The following is a 21,240-nucleotide window of genomic DNA, read 5'->3' on the forward strand; positions in this document are numbered from 1 at the left end:
ATCTCCATGGGGTGTGTTGTTTCATATGCAGTCTTGACAAACCACGTTCAGTGGATTTATCTCTTGCGTTCTGAAGCCAGGTGGATGGTGTGGGCGACCGACACGAGCCGGCGCCGTCTTCATGAATGCAGCTGTGACATTTTGTCCCACATACACCAAGGTGGTGAAGGTAGGGGTACCACAAGGGGACATTACTTGAAGCTTGAATGCCGCCACGTCATTTTTATGTCCAGCTTCAGTCAAGATGAACTTCTTAGGTGGAGTGGGAGAAGTAAGCACCCAGATGCTTGAGTTCAGCCATGACAGTGTTACGTCAGGCATCAGCCAAGACGAAGAGGTCGGTGTCGCCGACTGAAGATGACGTTGTCACCCTATCGTTGTTACGTCAAACATCTGCCAAGTTTTAAAGGTTAGTTAGATTTATTGACTCCAGGTGTTTTTATGTAGTCACATCTGCATCTCCTAAGAAGTTAGGGTGTGAAATGGGGACAGACCAGATATAATCTGAATAAAGAAATGGCCTATTCTTACCCAAGATAAGACTCATGCAAGTGGTCGTGGGACTGTCGGGGGACAGCATCGAATGTTAGAGTGCAGCAGCATCATGGTCCTGTCTAAGATAAGCCAAGCAGTGTAGTTTGGGGGTGCTGACTGCTATCTGCACGAGATGCTTGAACTGTTTCATCACAGATTTGTATGCCATCCGGAGCGAGAATGGCTGTTTTGGCAAATTAAGGTGGAAGACCACTAGTACGCCGCACAAAGTCTCCCAAGGGAGCTGAGCTGAATATAGGTTCTCAGAAGGGACGGGACCTTTGATGAAAGGTCACTACAAGGCCTCCCTCTCATGCCCCTGTGGGAACACATGTCCCATTTGATTTGGGTAATTCCTAACAGCGGCAAGTACATCTTTATATATTTTGAATGCTAATTGCTTGCTATCTATAATAACCACACATTAGTCACATCATTGGGGGAGTGACCTCTTCGCTACCAACCCTGACGAAAGCCCAGGACCTCATATAGGCTGGTAGAACAGGGCTGAAACATGTTGGTGTTTTAAGGTCATAGGACCATCGCATCCTCACACTCTCATAGAGATATATATATTTCTACTCTTCCCTCCCACTCTACTAATAAAGGATACCTTTAGAGTGTGTGAGGAATTTTATCTTTAAAGTTATGCCCCCATACACCCTATCTTCATAAGTGCTCCCAGGAATATGGTTGAGCCCACCCTGACCTGTAGGAGTCAGGGTGAGGGTTATATAAAGAAAAGGGTCACTTTCCCTTCCCACCCATAATTGTGGGTGTGCCATCGTGCGGCGTACCAGTGGTCCCCCACCTTCATTTTCCAAAGGACCCGGTCTCGGTCTGGATGGGATACTTTTTGTTTAACAGTATACTACAGGGAGGACGTATCCCTCCAACCTCATATTAGAGGACATCTCTACCCTCTAAGGGCTGTTGGTTTTACCACCCCATAAAACTTGTTAAAGTCATCACAGATATGCCGAGCATCCACCAAGTGGTTTAGGATGGGATATCGTCAAGGGGGAATCACCAGATGTTTGGACGTAAGTGAACTTTAGGGTAGTTGATGGTATCAAATGGGGGCTTGTACTATTTCTTTGTATGTTGTTACCCAAGTGCTTTTGCCACTTTGGCCACGATGATAAAGTTAGGGAATCTACCGGCATCCGCACTCGATGTTTGGGGTGGATATCCGAGTGTCTGGTCTAACATCGAGGCCACCACTTAGTTTTTACTGGTGGGCACCACCATGCCTTATTTGAAGGGTCAAGGCCTCTTTGCAACCTCCAGGACTGTAGTGCAGTCTGCAAATGAGTGCCTCTTTTGTATCCACTAAGGTTCATGGAAACAGAGGACAGCGAATACACGGATCCATTTAGAGCATTGACAGCCCTTCTTCTATTTCCACAACCACAATCAGAACAAGCATTGGCATAGCCAATAGGTCTCGCTTTTGGGACCTTATAAGTGTTTAGCCATGCAACAGTTGCATAACTAAATACTTATAAGGTCCCAAAAGCGAGACCTATTGGCTATGCCAATGCTTGTTTCTGTTTATTACTGCTCTGTAGTAATGGCGGCGCACGGGTGCCACCATTACTACATAGAAGTAATAAACAGGAAAAAAAAAACTGGCTCACGGAGAACATCAAAGCGGCCGTGCGGCTGTGAAAGTAATCGCGATCAAAGCGGCCGTGGGCCGCGAAAGTGAGGCGCGTGCGCCTGCGCACATGCACTGTAGCTCTAGGCTACAGTGGTAGCACTTTTTTGAGCCCTCACAAAAAGTCTCGCCAGACCAGCGCATGCGCTGGGTCAGACGAGACCTAAAAATGGAGCACTTACTCACATTAAAGCACTGTCCACATGTATGCTCGGCCAGGCTGATTGTTGAGGCTATGGGTGAGCAGCTTATCCAAGGAGGATATGGGCTCAAGATGGAGTGGTGCTTGGTGCAGGTGATCAACACGAAGGTAAGGCCTGCCGTCCTGGTTAACACTCTTGTCTCTTGCGGGCTCCGGAGAAAAAAACACATTTTTGGAGGCCTGCACCAATTAATTAATTGATTAATTAATTTATTTATGTATTTATTTTATGAATTTACAAATTAAGCACTGATCCAGGCCAGTTAGAACTTATTGAAGGGCCAAGGTCAATCTGCTTCTAGGAATAAAAAAGGAACTGTGTCCTCCAGGGAAAAGAAACATGGCAGTTCTAAAGTCAGGTACCATATAATGCCATGTTGTTATTGAAGAGGCGCGGGAAACGGTCTCTAAAACGCGGGCAGAGCCACGCGTGCTGATTCCCTGCAAGCAGAGCAGTGCTTGCCTGAGCCACGCATCTTAAGGCAGACAGTGGTCTAGATGTCCGGATGGGCGGGGTGGCTGGGGTAGGTGGCAGGGTTTTAGGGCTGGGGGAGGGGGGGTGAAGGGGTCGTTTTGGTTCGGAGTGTTAGGGCTTAGGGTGAGGGATCAGGGTAGTTTTATGGGCTGTGGTGGGGTAGATTACAGGACTGGGGCATCAAGTCTTACAGCGCAGGGCAGGTGGACTGGAATATGCAATTTAACTCGCATATCTCTTTATCAATCATGAAGAGGCGGTCATAGTTCAGACTATGTTTTTAAGGCATGCGTGGGGTAGGCATGCGTCATTGTATCATACAACCAAGAGACACGCCTCTTAAAGAGAACATTCATGCTTTCTACGCAAGAGCGCTTTTCCGGGTACTGCATTTTAACTAGGTATCTTGGCGAGACTAATCTTCGATTTCGGCACTTAGGTTTATCGTTTATTTCTGGGTACCAGAGCAGGAGAGGTTGTGGGGACTGATTAGCTGTGAAGCAAACTGGCGCTGGTTCATCGGCAGCATTTCAGTGAGCGGCCACGCTTCATGCCCAAAATGATACATCATCATGTTTGTAAATAGTAATAAAATTGACCTGACTCATAGCACTATATCGCCAAAGTCTCAAAATGTTGATAGAATTTGTTATTATTATCCTATTGGATATTAATCATATTGTCTACCACCGAAGGATGAATTGAGTCGGCCCTGTGAAAGGATTCGAACCTTTTGGCCTGCATGTTCTCAGTAAACACACTAAAATAGCATTTGAGTTTTAATGTTTTTTCCTACAGATTTTTTGGGACAACCAAAGAGCGGGAAATTCGAAAGTATGTTAACCCTCACTCCTCACTGTCTCTTAGTTTATTTATTCTCTCATTGCTATGACAGTTGCCAGTGGCCTCTCTCAAGTAACCTTCCCCAAGAAAGTGAATACTGCATCTAGTTCTATTTCTTGGATTTGTGGTACCCATAGATCCGGAAATGAACCGGGGGATGAAGAGTACAGATACCAGCAGGCAACGGAAAATGCAACAAGATGAGATATTTAGACTTAACCTGGGAAATGTTAGGTGATCTGTTACCATCTTCGATTGCAACAAGTGGATCCACAGGAGACCCTTGAAACTAGGTTCCTTAGTAACACCACTGGATGTGCCAAGCCAGATGCTGGTGGTAGAATATTGTTGGGATAACACATCAGCCAGGGACTGTGATGGGCCTATTAAACTCATAGCACATGGTAAATACTGCAATTACCTTTCGAGGTCAAGGTTCAAGCCATGCTTGTTGGAATGGAAGGCTCTCCACACAACACTAAATCGTGTAATACCAGCACAGCCTGTCTGCTGGCGTGGAGTATGTGATGGGCTAGTAACGGAGGCGCCCTTCAATCGACACAGCTGCTTAAAGCTTCAAGCATGCTTTCTCTACTCCTCATGACTGCAGATCATAGTTCACATTGTGCACACACATTGCAGTGTGGAGTTGTGTTGACTGTCTGTGTCCATTATGGTTCCTTAAGGTGCGCACACCACCGAGCAGTGGTGTGTTGACCGTCGATGCCCATTGATGTTGCCTCCTGGTGCACATACAGCAGAATGGTGTTACGTTGACTGACTGTGTCCATGATGGTTCATCTCACTGGACATCCTGCAAAAGAGGTTTGTGTTGACCCTCTGCATCCAATATGGTTACTTGTGGTGTACACATCGCAGAGCGGAGTTGGGATGACTGTCTGTGTCTTTGGTGATGCCTTGTGGTGTTGTGTTGACTGTCTATGTCCATGATGGTGCCTTGCGGTGTTGTGCCGGCAGTCTGTTTCCATGGTGATGTTCATACAAACATTCCTGTGGCTAACAACCCTTGACTCTTCTGTGATTGAGGCTGGATCTGCAGCCTGACTCACAAAGACTTCACCAGTGACCCTCAGACAGAGTGGTAGGGAGGGCCCATGAAGAACTCCCCACTATACAGGGGATCTCCAGCAATGAGAGAAGTGCAGACACCGCATCCTAGTCTGGAACACGCAACACATGCCAGATGTTTCAGATTCTATTGCAGAGGCTCCAGATGAGGATGCAAAACAGATGCCCAGTTCTCTATGACACCAGACTTGGAAGCTTGCCACACTCCAGTCTGTGGCTCCTAGGCATGGGCCATTTCTGTCTCTGTGACTCCAACTGTCCATCTGTTAGTCCACCGGTCTGGTCGTCTGTTTGAACATATGCCTGTATTTATCCATCCATCCATCCTTTTTTCTGCTTATTTTCTAACTCCCTTCCAGTTTGTCTGTCCAAAGTGGGCACAGGGAGTCAGTCCAAACTGTCTCCCAGTTCGAATTACAGATGAATGCTGTGAAGATATTCTTTAACAATGTAACACTTTGATTCTATTTCCAGGTACCAGTGCCCTGCTGGCTGCATGACCAAAAAGGCGAAAATCTTCGGCACCCTCTTTTATGACACTGTAAGTACTCAAAGTTATGTTATTTGGTATGTTATTTTCTACCTGTAGAGCACGTGTGTACAAAATAGCTTCTTGGCGCGTAGTAAGAGCAGTCAACCCTGCGTCACTACTGCTTACACTGTCCGCTGCATGAATCTTGATTGAAAAAGCATCCATTAGTAATTAGGGATAAACTGTGAACATTATGGGTACTGCGAATCACCCTAGAGTGTTCTCATCGCAGAGAAAAAGGGCTGAGTTTATAAGGTCATGGGAACGCCAATGCCACCTGCAATATTATTTTTTCAGAAAGTAGGGGATACTTTATTTCTTATAATACATGGCCACACTTCTGTCAGGAGCCGCCTAACACACTTTTATTCTCATTTAGAGATCCGCACAGTGGTAAAAATGAACAGAAATGGTTTTGCATGTGTTATTAGTGCTCACCATTCATGAGTTGGGCGCCAAGTCTTCTGTCTCTAGTTTTGCACTTGGTTTCGACTTCGGCTGCCATCTGGGCGCAACATTTTAATAATAAATTAACAACAAGGGTAGAACGAGTCCAAGCAGATAGATTTCTGTTTGTTATTCGCCATTTTTAGTGACAAACGCTCAACCCTTCACCAGAACTCCAATCACTCGGCGCAAACAAAGTTTTTGGGTTGAAATATTACCAGGGCGGCCTAAAAGAGTTCCATGCTCTCTCTGATGCAAGAATCATCAAGCCGCAGAAATACTAAAACAATTAGAAATGTATTCTGTGGAAAGGAATCATCAGTGTAGGTTACTTGCAAAGCCAGGCTGCTGGTTGAAATATAAACAACCGCAATGGACCGCACTCCGCTAGCCCCTCCTCCGGGTCGCCCCAAGGGAAGCTGGTACATGAAGGTGGTTGAAATATGTTTATAGGGAAAAAAAAGATGCCTGCTTTCCTGTCCAGAGATCTCAGCTGCAATGATTTAGAAAACCAAAGCAGAATGGAACATAAAAAAGAAAGATAGCCCTCACTTTCATTAAATATTTAAGGGACAGTTGCTGGTATTACCAGGCGGATGCTTTTAACCCCCAAAACTGCAGTAGATGGCCTTGCTATTGCCCAGTCTTTGACCCTCGCGGCATAGTTGTCAGGTCTTTGACCCAAGTGGTTTTGTTTCACAGTTAGTTTTCGATTTGAAATATTTAATTATGGATATCTTTATATTAGACTTCTCAAGTCAAGTCAAAATAACTTTATTCAGTTCTAGAGACCATAAAAGTTTCACACACGTACTTTCTACAATGAATTTTTCATATTGGATGGTTACAGAGGCATGGATAAAATAAGAATTAAAAAACAAACAAAAAGACACTTCTCATTCAACGTGGCAGCTACTTTCAGGATAAGACTTCACTTTGTTGAAGGAAGCCGGGAAGCTGCAGTGACAGGATCTGTAAACATGAATCATGTGCATTATTGACAGTCTGTGTCCTTTGTAGACCTCAAGTTTGTGCCGTGCTGCTATCCACTACGGCATCCTGGACAACAATGGCGGCCTAGTGGACATCACCAGGAAGGGAAGGCTACCGTTCTTCGTCAAGTCCACGCGGAACGGCATAGAATCCCTCAGGTACTGCTATACTCCGAGTGCATGTGTACCATTACACTGTTGGTGGGAACCTTATACTTTTGCTTCAGTACCTTCTCTTGGACGTGTTGGTGTTTGCCCATGTTAGGAAGTGACACAACTACTATCAAAGTTCACATGGAAATTAGCCTTCAAAAGGAGCATTTGGGAGTTTGTTTTTGAAACACAAACAAGCGAACGACCCCCCCTACCTCCCCCCACTCCGCAGGTCATTGTTATATTTTTCACTCCCTCACCACTAGGTCATTACTGGTGTTCTCTATCTTAATTATGCAAAATTACAGCAAAATTATGTAACGTTGTGCGTAATTACAATTGTAACCCATCATTTAGTGTTACTGGACCTGAGAATGTATTTTGCAATAAGAAATTAGTGCAAAATGTAATAGAACTCAAAAAGCTGCAGCGGCTCGCAATCGCGAAGTTCATTGTTCTAATGCTCCTCCTGTAGGATTTTTGTGCCAAATTCCTCATAATTATGCAAACAGGCATAATTTGTTTGTAATTTCTTTTCAAAAGAATAATGCGAAATTACTCCAATTTACTCCTGCATCACCCAGACTTAGTCATTGAACGACACTCTCCACCTTAAATTTTGCGGGTGGTGTAATGCTCTTCCACCAACCGCCCCTATTCTATCAGGATTTCGGCGGAAGCTTTCTGTTGACTGATCCAGCACTGGTTCCATCGACGGAAACCTTATGGTCCACCTGTCTCTAAATGAGGCAGACAAACCAAGAGTTTGGCGAACAGAGTATTCCGTCGCATTTGCGAGAGAACACCGTGTTCGCCAAACGCTAAATCAGGCCCATATTTTCCATACAGAGAAAATACATAAAAAATGGGCATTTGTATGTATTCTCCTATCTCCAGATCCTTGTATTCCCTGCCTTCAGACAATATGCTGGTACATGATGTTTGTAGCACATTACTGCAGATTTTTGTAATTTCTGGAAAATTTAATATTCTGTTGGCTAAAGGATGCATCTCTTTATCTCTATTCTCTCCTGATGTAATGATTAAGGATCATCTTGCCACACATATGCTTTGCACAGTGGTTCTTTTGAGCATGTTCTTAATAAGTAATACTTTAAACATCTAATTTGTTTTGAAGAAGAGCACCCTATAATCAGGATAAAGACAGTTCACCATAATATCTCCAGGTTTAAAAGTTCTCAGTTTTAATTGAATTATTTTCGTCTTTTTTTCAGCAAATACAAAGCTTCCAATTCGTTCATGGTTTCCAAGGTGACAGGTAAGATGGTTATTGCAAGGGTAAATGATATTGCTTAGAAATGCATGGGTATTACATGCATCACCCTATACTTTCCATATGTTGGTTTCTCGGTCATTATTCCAGTCTCTGAGACTCCATTGTTCCTATTGATGGAAAGCTGGCAGTCTGCCCCTTCCCTTTCCATTATGGTTCAGCTTCTCTGCAGGAAATGTCATCCTTTTTAATGTGTAACTTAATCAGTGGAAATGGTATCACATGCTGCAGAGAAGAATCAGTCTGTGCTCCTAACATAGTTTCATTGTCAAAGATTCCGTACCCAGAGGTACAGGTATTAAAGGTAGCTGTGGTCTGAGAAAATCAAAAGTGCTGCATGAAGTGCTCAAATTAATCATACCAATCTTAACTTTGATAATCACTCAGTGTGCATGCTGTCTCATTACTTTAACCTCATCTGTCCAATCACAGACAAGAACAAGCTATGTACAAATAAAGCATGGCCCTTTCTGAAAGGCGAAGTCCAGCCCAACCTACTAGGCCAAGGGTCCACTAATCAGTAATCCAGGCGGCCCTTAGTGCATTTCATCCTTATTACACATTGTTGGCGAGGGGCAGCTTGACGTCCTATGGCGCGGCCAGCAAGAGGATCCATGTACAGGGACGCTCGTGTCACCTAGTGCCTCTCACTGAGAACAACAAAAGTGATAGCATTCTCGAAGTAACCTTCCCCACTGCATTTGTCACAGGCAGACATTGGCCATCAGGCACACCTAGCCTTGCCATTGTGCTCCCTGCTGTAATTAACTCCATAGTTCAAGAGTATCCAACACAGGTCCTAGATGGATTAATCCGCCCTGGGGCCGTACTATGTAATGCGGCGCATTTTTCTTGTTGACGTCAGGTGCACCTTTCAAAAGGTGTGCACGGCGCTAACAGGGAGAATGCGCCATATTACATTAAATTTTCTGCCTACAGGCCAGCCGCGAACTCGTGCTGCCCTAGGGGCAGCGCGTTCAGGTGAAATACGGAGCGGCTGCTTCAAAGCCACTCCATGTTTCACTATGCAGGTGGCAACCCGCCTGCACTTTTAAGGGGGTTAGAGATCCCCTTAAAGGCGGGCGCAGTGAGTGACTGCACCTGCCTGCAAGGGGATGTCTCGGAGGCCCATAGGATCCCCCTTTCCCCCTCCAGAGGGCTGCTATCAGGTAGTGCATTGACAGTGCCCCTCCTGAGGTGGCACACTGTCAAAACGCCTCCTGACAGCTTCTTTGCCTCTGCGCCCGCATCTATAATACATCACAGAGACAAAGGGATATCCTGATTTGCATGGGGCCACGCCCCCATGCAAATGAGGACACTCCCTATGGTTATAGCGCTAGCGCTATATGTGCGCCAGTGCTATCTGTATTATATAAGAGGCCGCACAAGTGCCTGTGGCCCCTTCTGCATACCAAAATGCTCGGGCGAGCAAAGCTGGCGCACATGCCCATTGCGCCCCCGGGACACTTTCTATAGTACGGCCCCTGATATTCAGAAACGCCATCAGGTGACTGATTTATATTGAAATTGTTTGCATATAGATAGACATTACCTGGATATCCACACTGCTCACCATCTCTCTTGGATTTCTTCAGCAATTTCTACCCAGTCGCTGTCTTATATCTGTTTGAATTTACTACACACAGACCACCAATGGACACTTCCACCAGAAGGCAGCTCTATGCATTTATTACACTTAGTGAAGAATGTTTCTGAGTTACTCTGCAGAGATTGTGCACCAGGAGTTTAAACTCATCAAAATCAATTGCCTAGTAGTCTCCTCTTTATTTGAGTTTTTTTTTTTTTTTTTTTTAAAGATTTGGGTCATTCCAAAATGACCCAAACACATTAAATGATAAATAAAGAATAAAAAAAGACTTGTGGACTGAGTGCATCAGATAGAGTTTTGGAGGGAGATGAAAATAAACACCAGTTTCTAAATAGCTAGCTGAATTCACCCGCTGTATTTCCTCCACAACACTAGCCCTACGGTATTTAGAGTTTCCTCTAGAAACTTTGAGAATTTTGCACTCTCTCCAAACTCTAAAGAAGTTTCTAAAGGTGCACTGCTTTACCTGCATAAAAGGTTGGGTGCTGCTAAATGTTTTTATGCAGCCTAACACTTCTCAGTGATAATGTACTTCTCGTTTCCAAAGGTGTGTTGGAGAAGTAAGGGGATTAGCATCAAAGTCCACGAGACGGTGAAACCTGTGTGTATATATGAAAATAAACAATACAACAAAGAAGAAATACAGTAAAAGAAACCAATCACGAAGTACGATGAAGAAAATAAGGAAAATGCCTGACAGTAACTCAAGTGCTATCTCTTAGGCTAAACCTAACTCCGAATCACTCCCTACCCCTTACATTAAGTATAACATTTAGCCTAACCCCATTAACAATCCCAAAACATGTTTGTCTTCTTTTTTTTACTTTACATTATTATATCAATATTTTCTAAAAGAAGAATTTGATGTTGTAACTTTATTTGCTCTTTACTGAGTTCTTCTTTTACCATCTTCCATTTTGTATTGTGCACTTCAAGCTGATGTAGGATCTACCAGAAGTTAAATGGGGCAGATCTCATATCACAAGGGGACAAAACGAATGATATTTTGACCCAACGATGAATTTGAATAGCACTCGCCAAAACTGAAGTTTTCTTTTAATTTTTAACGTTTAGATTAGAAAAATGTTGATAGAAGTAAACAATGACTATTCCACGCTGAGCCAAGCCGGTCTTTTGTTTTCGTCTCCTATTCAATATAGGCCCCTACGCGCCAATTCAATCAGATGGACCTATTTGTTGGAACCATTGGTTGGATTAATCCCACAACTCATTTGCATGACAAAACTGTTGACAACAGCAGTGAATCAGCCTGAAAGGGGTGTCATTGTTGACAAGAGTATGGCCACAATTGCTGTCCACTCTTATATTATTACCTACTTGTACATGACTTTAGGGCCCGCTAGACCCGATGTATGAGGCCTCTAATCAACTCTGCATTTCACCAACTGCTTCTTCATACGAAGGAGAGGGGTTTGTCCCTCTAAATTCACTCCTATCTCCATTTCCTTACAGTGCAGTCATTGGATTGTTACACCACTGTAGCTGAACTGTGCCAATTCAAAAAACCAGCATCCCATTGCCCAAGGTAAGAATTGTTGACTTCTTCGCTTTCTTTCTTCATTCTTTTGTTGCTTCCCTTTTCCCCCTTTCCTTTGTTTATTTTCTTTTTTCCGTTCTTTGTTTTACTTATTTTTTCATTCTTTAGCTTTCTCCTTTGTTAATTTTCAGACTTTTTACTTTTTCTCTTTCTCTGTCCTTCTCTTTACTTCTTGCAGTTATAAAATCTACCTTTTCTTTTTTCTTTCCCCACTTCTCTTTTTATTTTCCACCCATGATACACATTTAATGTTGGTGGGTAACATTGCCACAAAACTTCAAAGGCAACACTTCTAAAAATAACATGTCTTATTTAATAGTTCTAAACCTTACTTCTTTGAAAAGGAACAATCCCCAAAACGTGTGTTCCCTAAATGTACTGAAGTAAGGACAGCATGAAAGGGACCACAATAATGATTTAAGTGCATTGGGCATAGTGGTTATAGGTTGGGGCTAAATGGCTATGCGTTAACAATTCAGGGTATAGGGCTAAGTACTAAGGGTATCAGGTTTAGGTTATAGGGTTATAGATATCAAGAGTATGAAGGTAGGAGATAAGAAAAAATGTTTCAGGATTTTGGGTTTAGAATTAAGGGTTTGGGTGAAAGGTTATGGAAATATGATAAAGGGGTTTGTGTCAGGTTCAGGTTTAAAGGTTTAGGATTTGGAATAATTGTTAAGGACAGTGGTGCAGGGGAAAGGGTATAGAAGTTCTGAGGTGGGGTTAAGTGTTCATGGTTGAAGGTGTAGATATAGAGTTAAAGGTTGATGTTTTGGGTAACAAGCTTAAGGGTGTAGGGATGAAGGGAGTGGGTTAAGGGTTTTGAATTTAAAGGTTAGAAGTGAAGGGTGTAGTCTATGGGATTGAGCATATACATTTTAAGTTTTTTAACTATAGCGTCAATAGTATATGGTTAAGAGTTGTGGTATATTTACTAGGAATTGGGAGGTTAAAAGTTAAAGCTACAGAGCTAACCACTATGATTGCATCTGTTTGGTGTCTTAGTAGGAAACATGCATTGATAAGTGTTGCATTTATTTTTATCTGTATAATACAAAGCGGTACTTTCCACAGTAACAACCCAGTTAATTGATTTTTGTAGGAAACATTTAATTTCAGAGTAATGCAATTAGAAGAGTTAAACTAAAGCTATTTCCCTGTACAAAAATTTGAATTAACAATGAACAATCTCTTGGCTACACCCTGTGCTTTAGGCTTGTGCTTGCAATATGAGTTGGTAATGTTCAGTTTACCATGGACTTAGAGATCCCCTCTTGTACTCCATCTGATCCTTTTTTCCATTTTCTGCCGGTATTAGAAGAAATCCCCTTGGTGAACTTCCTTCACAAATGTAATGATGACTTTTATAAAGAGTAAATCAATGTTTTGTCTGTTTTCAGAATTTACTGTCCTGCACACTGTAAAAGTGAACCAGCGCACTGGGCCCCTGTCATCGGCACCAATATCTATTCAGACGTAAGTACTCTGTATTCTTTGTACGCCTTGGGCCTGGGGTATTTGCTAGCAAAGTAGAGCCTTTCTCCAGGAGTGGACGGTGTGTCCTTATGCTGACTAGGAATTCCATACCACTGGCGCCCCAGCAACAAAGTAGAGTTACCCGTCTGTCATGTGCGACTGCTAAAGAGGTCTGAAAGCATTGCCACTGGTTATTGATAAATGTGAGAGTGAGATCCCAACTCCATGGTTTGAAGTCACCCAAATAGCCACAGACCAGGATTATAAATCCAAAACTGGCTCCAGTTAGTCTTCTGCAGACTCCAGTTAGTCTGCAGAAGACCGGCCTGCTCTTTTCTCGAAGACCCACCATTGTCCTCATATACCCTGGTTTTATTATTCATGTCTCTGATGTGTTAGATTTTTGTAACTCATTTATTGTGTTGATCTCCTCTCTCACATTTGCTACTCCCTTTTCCCTACCTGTAGTCTTATCTTATGATTTTCAGTCTTCTGACAAAGGCAGCCTCTCATTCTTTGTTTATTTCCTGTAAGGGCTTGCGTATCTCCATTATTTACCCTCTGTCTCGCATTTCCTCCTCTGAATGCAAATTAAACTCTAATGCATATCCTCATTCGACTTTTGGTTTAAACCGTATATCATTTTGTTCACCCATTTCTGAACGTTTTCTGTGAGGCTATTCTCATGACTTTTCACTGTATCAAAGGGCCGCTGAAACGGAAAAATCCAGAGATTTCCTAACATCTAGAAATGACAAAAACCTAGAAGATTAACATAAATAATTAAGTCATACCAAAACCCCTCGATACTTTGCCACATGCAGAACCATAGTTTGAAATTATTTAAATCCATGCAACAAAAACTGCACTTACTGAAAAATATAAGCCATGCGTGTATCTCAATTTGGTAGGTGAAAATCCATTCTGAGGGGTCCACCCCAAACCTTCAGTGCTCCATTAAAAGATGGCCTTCATCTAGCTGCCATGTTGGTAGCTTTAACCAAAAGCATGGATTATATCACACAGTTGCGTCCGGCATGACTCTCTGGGTAGGGGGGGTCGCGCGGGGAGGGGGGGGTGTAATTAAAAAATAATAATAATACATTTAAACTTACTTTGGCCTCTGGTCCCGCGTTGCGTCTCCTCTCTCTGCGCCGCCGCCTTACAGGAAGCAGGCAGCCTCCCTCTCCTCCCCTAAGCCAATCACAATGCTGCAATGGCAGCATTGTGATTGGCTAGGACGCCGACCCCACAGGCGTCTATGGGTAGGCCATTTTCTCTATGTAGGCTGCATGCAGCCTACATAGACAAAATGCAGAGTGCGTATGACTGGTTTGGTTAGCCCTGGGGCCGACCAAACAGTCAGCGCACTCAGAGTGGGCAAGCCACTACTTCCATGGACTCCTGGAGGACCACCTGCCCCCAACCAGGCATACCCTTCTGCGTTCCGCAGTGCGAGAAGCAGAAACATAAAATGGTATTTAAAATACCATTTTATGTTTCTGCTTCTCGCAGTGCGAGAGAGCAGTGGGGCAACGCTCCTCCGCCCAAGTGGAGGAGCCGCCCCTGATTTATCACACCTATTCCGATCACTATACACTGTCTGCCAAAAGAAAATGGGATAAAGTCATCCTTCTTATGACCAACGTACCCGCATGACCAAACTAACTGCGGGAAACGGTGTGTACAAAACACAAGTGACATTCTCTGAAATGAGGAAATTCCAAAAGTGAAAAAAGACAAAACTGCAAACCATGCCATTTGCAACTGTGCTCTCCGACTGCGGAGTTTGCTGCTAGAAAATGTTAGCGTGGCCCTATAGCGCTATCCGAAGAAGACACTGTTCGATCCTTCTGATAAAGCTACCTATCCTCAAGGGTTCTAGATGTGGTGTCATCTACAACCTCCAACTACTGGTTGTAATATTTTCTTAAGTGTGGTTCCTGCCTAATACAAGTAGTGCCCAAATTAGGAAAGTGCTTACTTGCAATATTACTAGTGGAAGGGGATCTGCAAATGCTGATAATATAAAATAACATAATATATCATGAGCTTGACTTATACATGCTGCGTTGAACCTGTAACAATGCCCAGATTGGTTCTTACCTAACTGCGCACGGCATCCCTTCACTGTGCCCTCTTGTTGTCATAACTAGTGTGAGAGCTTACTGCTGCAGTCCCATTCAGTCCTTGGCATCTCAGCTCGGAATTCGAAGAATAGTGCATCTCTGTAATCCGCCGTCATTTAGGGTGTGTCACTGGTGTTGGGGTCTTTTTCACTCCACCAGCATGCCATATGCTTCCTGTGCAATCAGAGGGGCCACAAGCAATGCAAACCACCTTCGTGCTACAAATAATGGTTGCCCTCATTCCATTGCCTACAATGGACCACCCATCATGGCATAGGCCCTGGAGTGAGGCAAGACCTTAGTTCAAAGTGGCTAATATAAGGCAGGCAGATTAAAGTGGTACTGATGGAATAGGGTGACACAGTGTTTCCATTCCTGTAGTTTTTGAGAAATCATTGCAATTTGATACTGTAATGTAACATTTTGTGGGACCAGCCAAGACTACAACACCCAGGATGCATTGCTTTGGTACATAAACAATATCTTTTTTAATACAACTCGTGAAAGGATGTCTCATGTTTCTAAGGCATTTAAATACTGATCCTGAATTAGTGTCATATGATATGGAGCGATTAGAATTTTTACTATAAACTATCACGTCGTTTCTAGGATTTCTATTTATAATAATAGAAAGATTACCTGGCCCTCTTTCATGAGTGCTTCACAGACAAATACCTTAGAAGGACTCACTGCATTTGGTGAAGAATTCTCTTGGCAGGTCCGTATATGACATGGAGACAGGAAAGATTGTAAATCTAAGTAGCTTTCCCCTACTCCAGGGCATTACAACGCAGTGTATAGCTCTAATTCGATATAGGTTTCTAGGCACGTAGTGTACTGTCTGAACCATGACAAGGGCAGTGTGCACATGCTTACCATATTCTTTGCACCAAGTACTGCGTACACCACATATGACATATGCCAGTGGCAGCTAACACAGACCAGGGGTGGCGAGGCGGGAGGGGGAGGTGAAAAAATATATATATTACACTTACCTCTTAATGGCCGCTGTCTCTCCTCTGTCGTCTCTCCTCTTCCATCCTGACGAGTACCAGAAGCAGGAATCACACAGGCTCCCCTAAGCCAATCACGACGCTGCTGTCACCAGCATGACCGCACCGTCATGATTGGTCTGAGCGCCATGGTTCGATGGTCAGACAGGGACTGAGAACCTGTGCATGTTCTCCACCCAGGTTGTTCAATGCAGCCGGGTGGTGGAGAACATGCTAAGTGTGCATGACTGACTGCCCAAGATGGGCAGCCAAACCATCATGCGCACTTAGAGAGTGCCTACCACTCTTCCCGCTGCTCTGGACAGCCCAGCCCTGCGCCAGCACCTAGCACTGAGTCAGTACGGAAAAATAAAATTATAATAACATTGCGTTTTTACCATTTTATTTTTATTTAATTTGTTTGCGCTGCTGAAAAGCAGACACCTCTGCCTTAGTGGAGGAGCTGCTGCTCCACATGTCCCTTCCAGCTGTGCTAATATTTAATTCACTTTTTTCTGTGATGAATCCCTTCAAATACCTAATGTGTAAAACCAGGGCTTTTAAGTGGGCCGGGTCCTGCCGGGGCTCAGCATCGGCAGTTGTCAAAATCAGGTGCCGAGACGGGTCCCTATTGGGCTCTCCATTCCCGCCTTCACTCTCAGAATGAAAAAAAATCTTAACTCTGCAGCAGTTCACTGTTTTTGATGTATCTTTTATGTTTTTGCAGTTCTATGTTACAAAACTCGAAGTGCTTTACATGAGCACCAACAAGGACATATTCATTTATTTTTCGGTAGGCAGGGGCGATTAAGTGGTTTGCCCAGAAACACAAGATGTTGAGCCGATGCTGAGGCTCAAACCTGCTGCCTCAGCTCCAAACTTGGCAGCTCTGGCAATTACGCCACAACCTCTCGCGCAAGAACTAAAGCATTTTCAATATTATATACAAAAAAGCCAAAGTTGTATGTATGCATGTAGGTAGTACCTATGTCTTATCCAACTAACAACCTTTGACAAAGCCAATAGTCCTGGCTTGTTGTAGGTGTAATGTTACTTATGTGGAGGCAATAACAGAAGCAGCAAAACACCAGTCGGGCGGAACATTATGCTGAGCACATATTTTTAGCATAAATGTTTTAAGCCATGCCCTTAATTATATATAAAGCCCCTTTGAGAGACCCCTCAGTTTTTCAATCCCACTTAAAGCCCTGTGTAAAACTTCACTGTGAGCTGCCTGTCTTACATTAGCAAACTTGTTGGCTGGCCTAAAGGCTTAACAGTGTGGGAAAAATGATTTAGCATCATATTTGCGCTTGTGAAAACCGAAATAGTCAGTTAAACAGCGTGTGTCAATTGGTGAAATTTCACAAATGTCAGATTATATAGACTACATTGGTGAACTTTTGCACTGATGTTTTGAGTGGCATACATTGAACTGGTGCATGTTGCACACCCACTTTGGCCTAGATTTTCTAAGGATTGCGTGCCGCTTGCACTGTGCAGCACAATTTCCCACTCCTCCAGCGGGATTTTCTAATGGTACCTAAACCAAGGGAATGCTCTGCGTCACACGAGGCACCACACAAAACAGCCCCCTTTGTGTGACACTGGTTGCGTAGATGATTGTCCTTTTTCATGCCGTAGTGGCACAGATGTTGATCTGTCACTAGCATCCATACTTGTTCACCAAAACATGCACAAACATTTGGATCGACTGGTGCGGCTAGTTAATTTTGTTCTCATCAGTAGCATTGTTTTCACACTTGTCCGGTGGAGCAGGCATTGCACCCTTGCAGACTGTGCCTTTCCGAAATGCCACTCCAAACTCCCGTCGCCACTGGTGCGATCTCTGTAGTTATTTTCACCGGGTGGAAAGTCAATTTGTTCCCTCCATGTTGAGTCTGAGCGGCGCAGTGGAATTTCAAAGCCATGCCAGCTTTGTGTTGGCACAAACTGTGGTGCCCAGTTCAGCGTACTTATCGGATGTTTCTTGGAACAGCATTTCAGGGATACAATTTGTCGTCTGGTTGCTAAGAATCCTTCAAGCCGTTTGAAGCCCTGACGCGTAACGCCATTACCGCACTTGACTGTGATAACTTCACAAGTGTGCGTGCGTAACACAAGCGCCTTCTACGGCTCTGCGTCCTGCGCCGTTCGAACCCGCTGAGCACGCGCTGCAGCGAGGCTGGCAAGCATGGGTTTCAATATCTTGTGTAAACTCTTACCCCGCAGTGATAGTCAAAGTACGACCCGGGGGCCGCACGCGGCCCTCCTGACCTTCACATACGGCCCCCAGCTGATAGACCGCACTGGACTGCTGTTTATTCGAGACAGCACTAACATTCAGAAGGATATGAAATAAAGGGGCACGCGTTTATTTACATGTTAACCAAGGGAAAAGAGAAGCAGCAAATAAGGGGTCCTTCACCACTTAACTTTAAGAGATTAATTTTTAAAGAAATCATGAAACCAAAAACACAATGCAGTTTCTTCAGAATTCAACAAAAATGTGTTTTTAATGAACAGACAGACACGTTTCACCTTAGTACATCATTCAGAAGTATTTTTTTAAACTGACAGTTTTCAACTGATAAATGAAGAAACGTTCATGCCTCCTCCCACTTGCACAACAAAGTGAACTAAGAGGCAGGTCATTTGTCACATGGAAACCTCTGGGTGGCCTTGGTTGTTATTACACATGGACAACATTATAGGGTATTGGATCAAACACAAGAGACAGTGTATATCTTGAACTCATGTATTTCAAGGTGCTCTTATATGTCACAATGAAGAACAAGCATTGGCATAGCCAATAGGTCTCGCCTTTGGGACCTTATAAGTGTTTAGCCATGCAACAGTTGATGTTGTTGCACCAAGGATATTGTGCTGCATAACTAAATACTTATAAGGTCCCAAAGGCGAGACCTATTGGCTATGCCAATGCTTGTTGCATTTGTCACCCGGAGTGGGACAGGTATGCCCAGAGGTGGATTCCGTGCTCGCCATGCCACTGGAGTCAAGCTATCCTGGCTGATGAGGGGTGATGACCCGAAACCAGTTCCAGGATGCTTGTTTTCAGTACAGGGAGGACCTGGCCTGGTAGTTCGGGCTGGACTGTTACCATGGGGAACAGGGTCAAGACTGAATTGCATATGGCTGGGTCTGAACTGGAAAGGCATGGGGAGCAAAAAAACAATGGATTTAGGCCCAGATCTCTGTATTGAGGTGAATGTATGACATTGTTCTGCATTCTGTCCATCAGTTGTTCTTTTTGCATTAACTATACAGCCAACACAGCATAATGTAAAAGAGCTGGGGAGCTGCTGAAACACATCTGCTCCTTTTCTTGTCCAGCCGCAGCCGGTCTCACCACCCTCTAACTGCTGGATCACACTTCAGAAACTATACCTACACTAAACAGTAATGCTTTCTATAATAAACTAGTAGTAAGTTAGACATTTAGCTTTCGACGTGACATTATTTATTGTAGCTGGTTTTGATAGTGTACCTTATTTTTAACGGTATTGTATTGTTTTTTGGAGCCATGAAACGTAGATATCTGTTTTGTAGTATTCCAGTTTGTTGGTCACTCCCATTAACAGTGCCATGGGTCACCGATAAAGTCGTAAAGGCAAAACAAACACTGAGACGTGATGTGAATACAATTAGGTTGAATGATGCACTGTAAATGTGTGATTTGAGCATGTGTGTATTGAAATACAGCATAAAACGATAAGCAACATGAAACGCAACGTGCAACACTACGTGAGACACATTATAACATAAATCACACAACATAAAAGGCAAGGGAAAGTGATTGTTTCACTAAAAGTTTGTTTTGGTCAATATCTTTCCTCAAAAGTTAAGTTTAATTGTATAATATCGAATCAAACTGTAGCTGTGTTATACTTGCAGGAATGTACCCCATCGCCACAACGTTAGAGCATGGGGAACGGACTTCCGTTGCGAAAGTGACAGCTGCCCCAAAATGCATGTGTGCAGGTGTTAGATTAGATTCAACAGAAAACGGAAAACACGTTTCTTTCTCAAGCTCATTTATTTCAATTTAAGCGAGTCATTCCAGGAAGTAAAGTTAAACAAGTATTAGTGGAGAGGCTATGGCGCTGCTGACTCGAGAGCGGGATATACTACTACTACATAAACAAGAGAGGGTCAGTAGTGTGTTGACGAGGGAGAAGAGAAGTGGGGTTTTAAGTGAACTTTACGTTAGGGCTACAAAGGGACAACGGAGGAACGAGGCAAGTATGCGAGGGAGAAGAGAAGTGGGATAAGGGAGGGGGTGGCAAATGGTGATCACTTTCGCAGCCGCTTTGATGTTCTCAGTGGCCGCGCGGCTCACTGAGAACATGAAAGCTGCTGCGAAAGTGATCAGGCAGGCTGCCAAATGGTGCGCGCGCCCGCCCGGCGCACATACACTGCATTTGGAGGCCTGAAAAGCACTAGTTTGCACTTCCAAATCCCCCGTTTACTAAAGCTCTCGCCAGAGCAGCGCCAAAGAGCTGGCTCAGGCGAGACCTAAAAAGGAGGCAAAATAAAATTAGACAACTGCCTCGGGTCACACAAGTTAGTCAAGTAGGGAGGCCGGGATTGATTCTAGTTTTTCTGATTTCACATGTGCAATTCTACTTCATTCCAAAGCAATAATCAAGTTGCTTCTTTTTCACACTTGACTCTCTCAATATAACGATAGCAAGCAGAGAAGGCTAACCCCAAGGTGTGGAAGAGGGATATCCATTCAAAGACAGCATAACACAGTATTGTCAAATCTATGACTTATTAGACACCAGGGGCTACGTTTAGAGGACAGCATGGAATGCAACACTCAAAACAACTCCACGACTCACTGACCACACCATGATTCACTTCCCCTAAAACCCATAACCCACTGCCCCCCACTACAAAGCCCCACTCCCACCATGCTGGCATCAGTTCAGCCCTCGGGTGCACCACAGACCATACTTTGTGGCCTTTGAGAAAATGTTTGCGAGTACCAATGGTTTACGAAGATTATTAAATGTCATGTAACGTAGAGAAATGTTGTGTCTTTTGACTCAAATGAAATCCAAATTACGGCGTCTATGTCAATTTGGGGTAGTCAGAGGTAGCAGTTGGCTGGCACTGCCCATGATCAGGGTCAGGAAATCTGGCAATGCTCACTCAGGAGATGCAAAAGCATGCTCTGCAGCCAGTGCTTAATTTGTGAAACAATAACTGCTGGGCCCCAAAGGATT

At 43.8% G+C, this 21,240-nt stretch overlaps 1 protein-coding gene across 1 annotated transcript in view; it reads left to right on the plus strand.

Moving 5' to 3' along the window:
* CRISPLD2 (cysteine rich secretory protein LCCL domain containing 2) overlaps positions 1 to 21,240 on the plus strand; it is a 143,577-nt gene that overhangs the window by 77,149 nt on the left and 45,188 nt on the right. The window contains exons 9-13 of the mRNA XM_085638618.1: positions 5,278 to 5,344; positions 6,803 to 6,933; positions 8,163 to 8,206; positions 11,307 to 11,379; positions 12,792 to 12,867. Coding sequence (XP_085494744.1) covers positions 5,278 to 5,344; positions 6,803 to 6,933; positions 8,163 to 8,206; positions 11,307 to 11,379; positions 12,792 to 12,867 — 391 coding nt within the window. The remainder of the gene's footprint in view (positions 1 to 5,277; positions 5,345 to 6,802; positions 6,934 to 8,162; positions 8,207 to 11,306; positions 11,380 to 12,791; positions 12,868 to 21,240) is intronic.

Source organism: Triturus cristatus, chromosome 12 (genome assembly GCF_964204655.1).
Source record: "Triturus cristatus chromosome 12, aTriCri1.1, whole genome shotgun sequence".
NCBI lineage: Eukaryota > Metazoa > Chordata > Amphibia > Caudata > Salamandridae > Triturus > Triturus cristatus.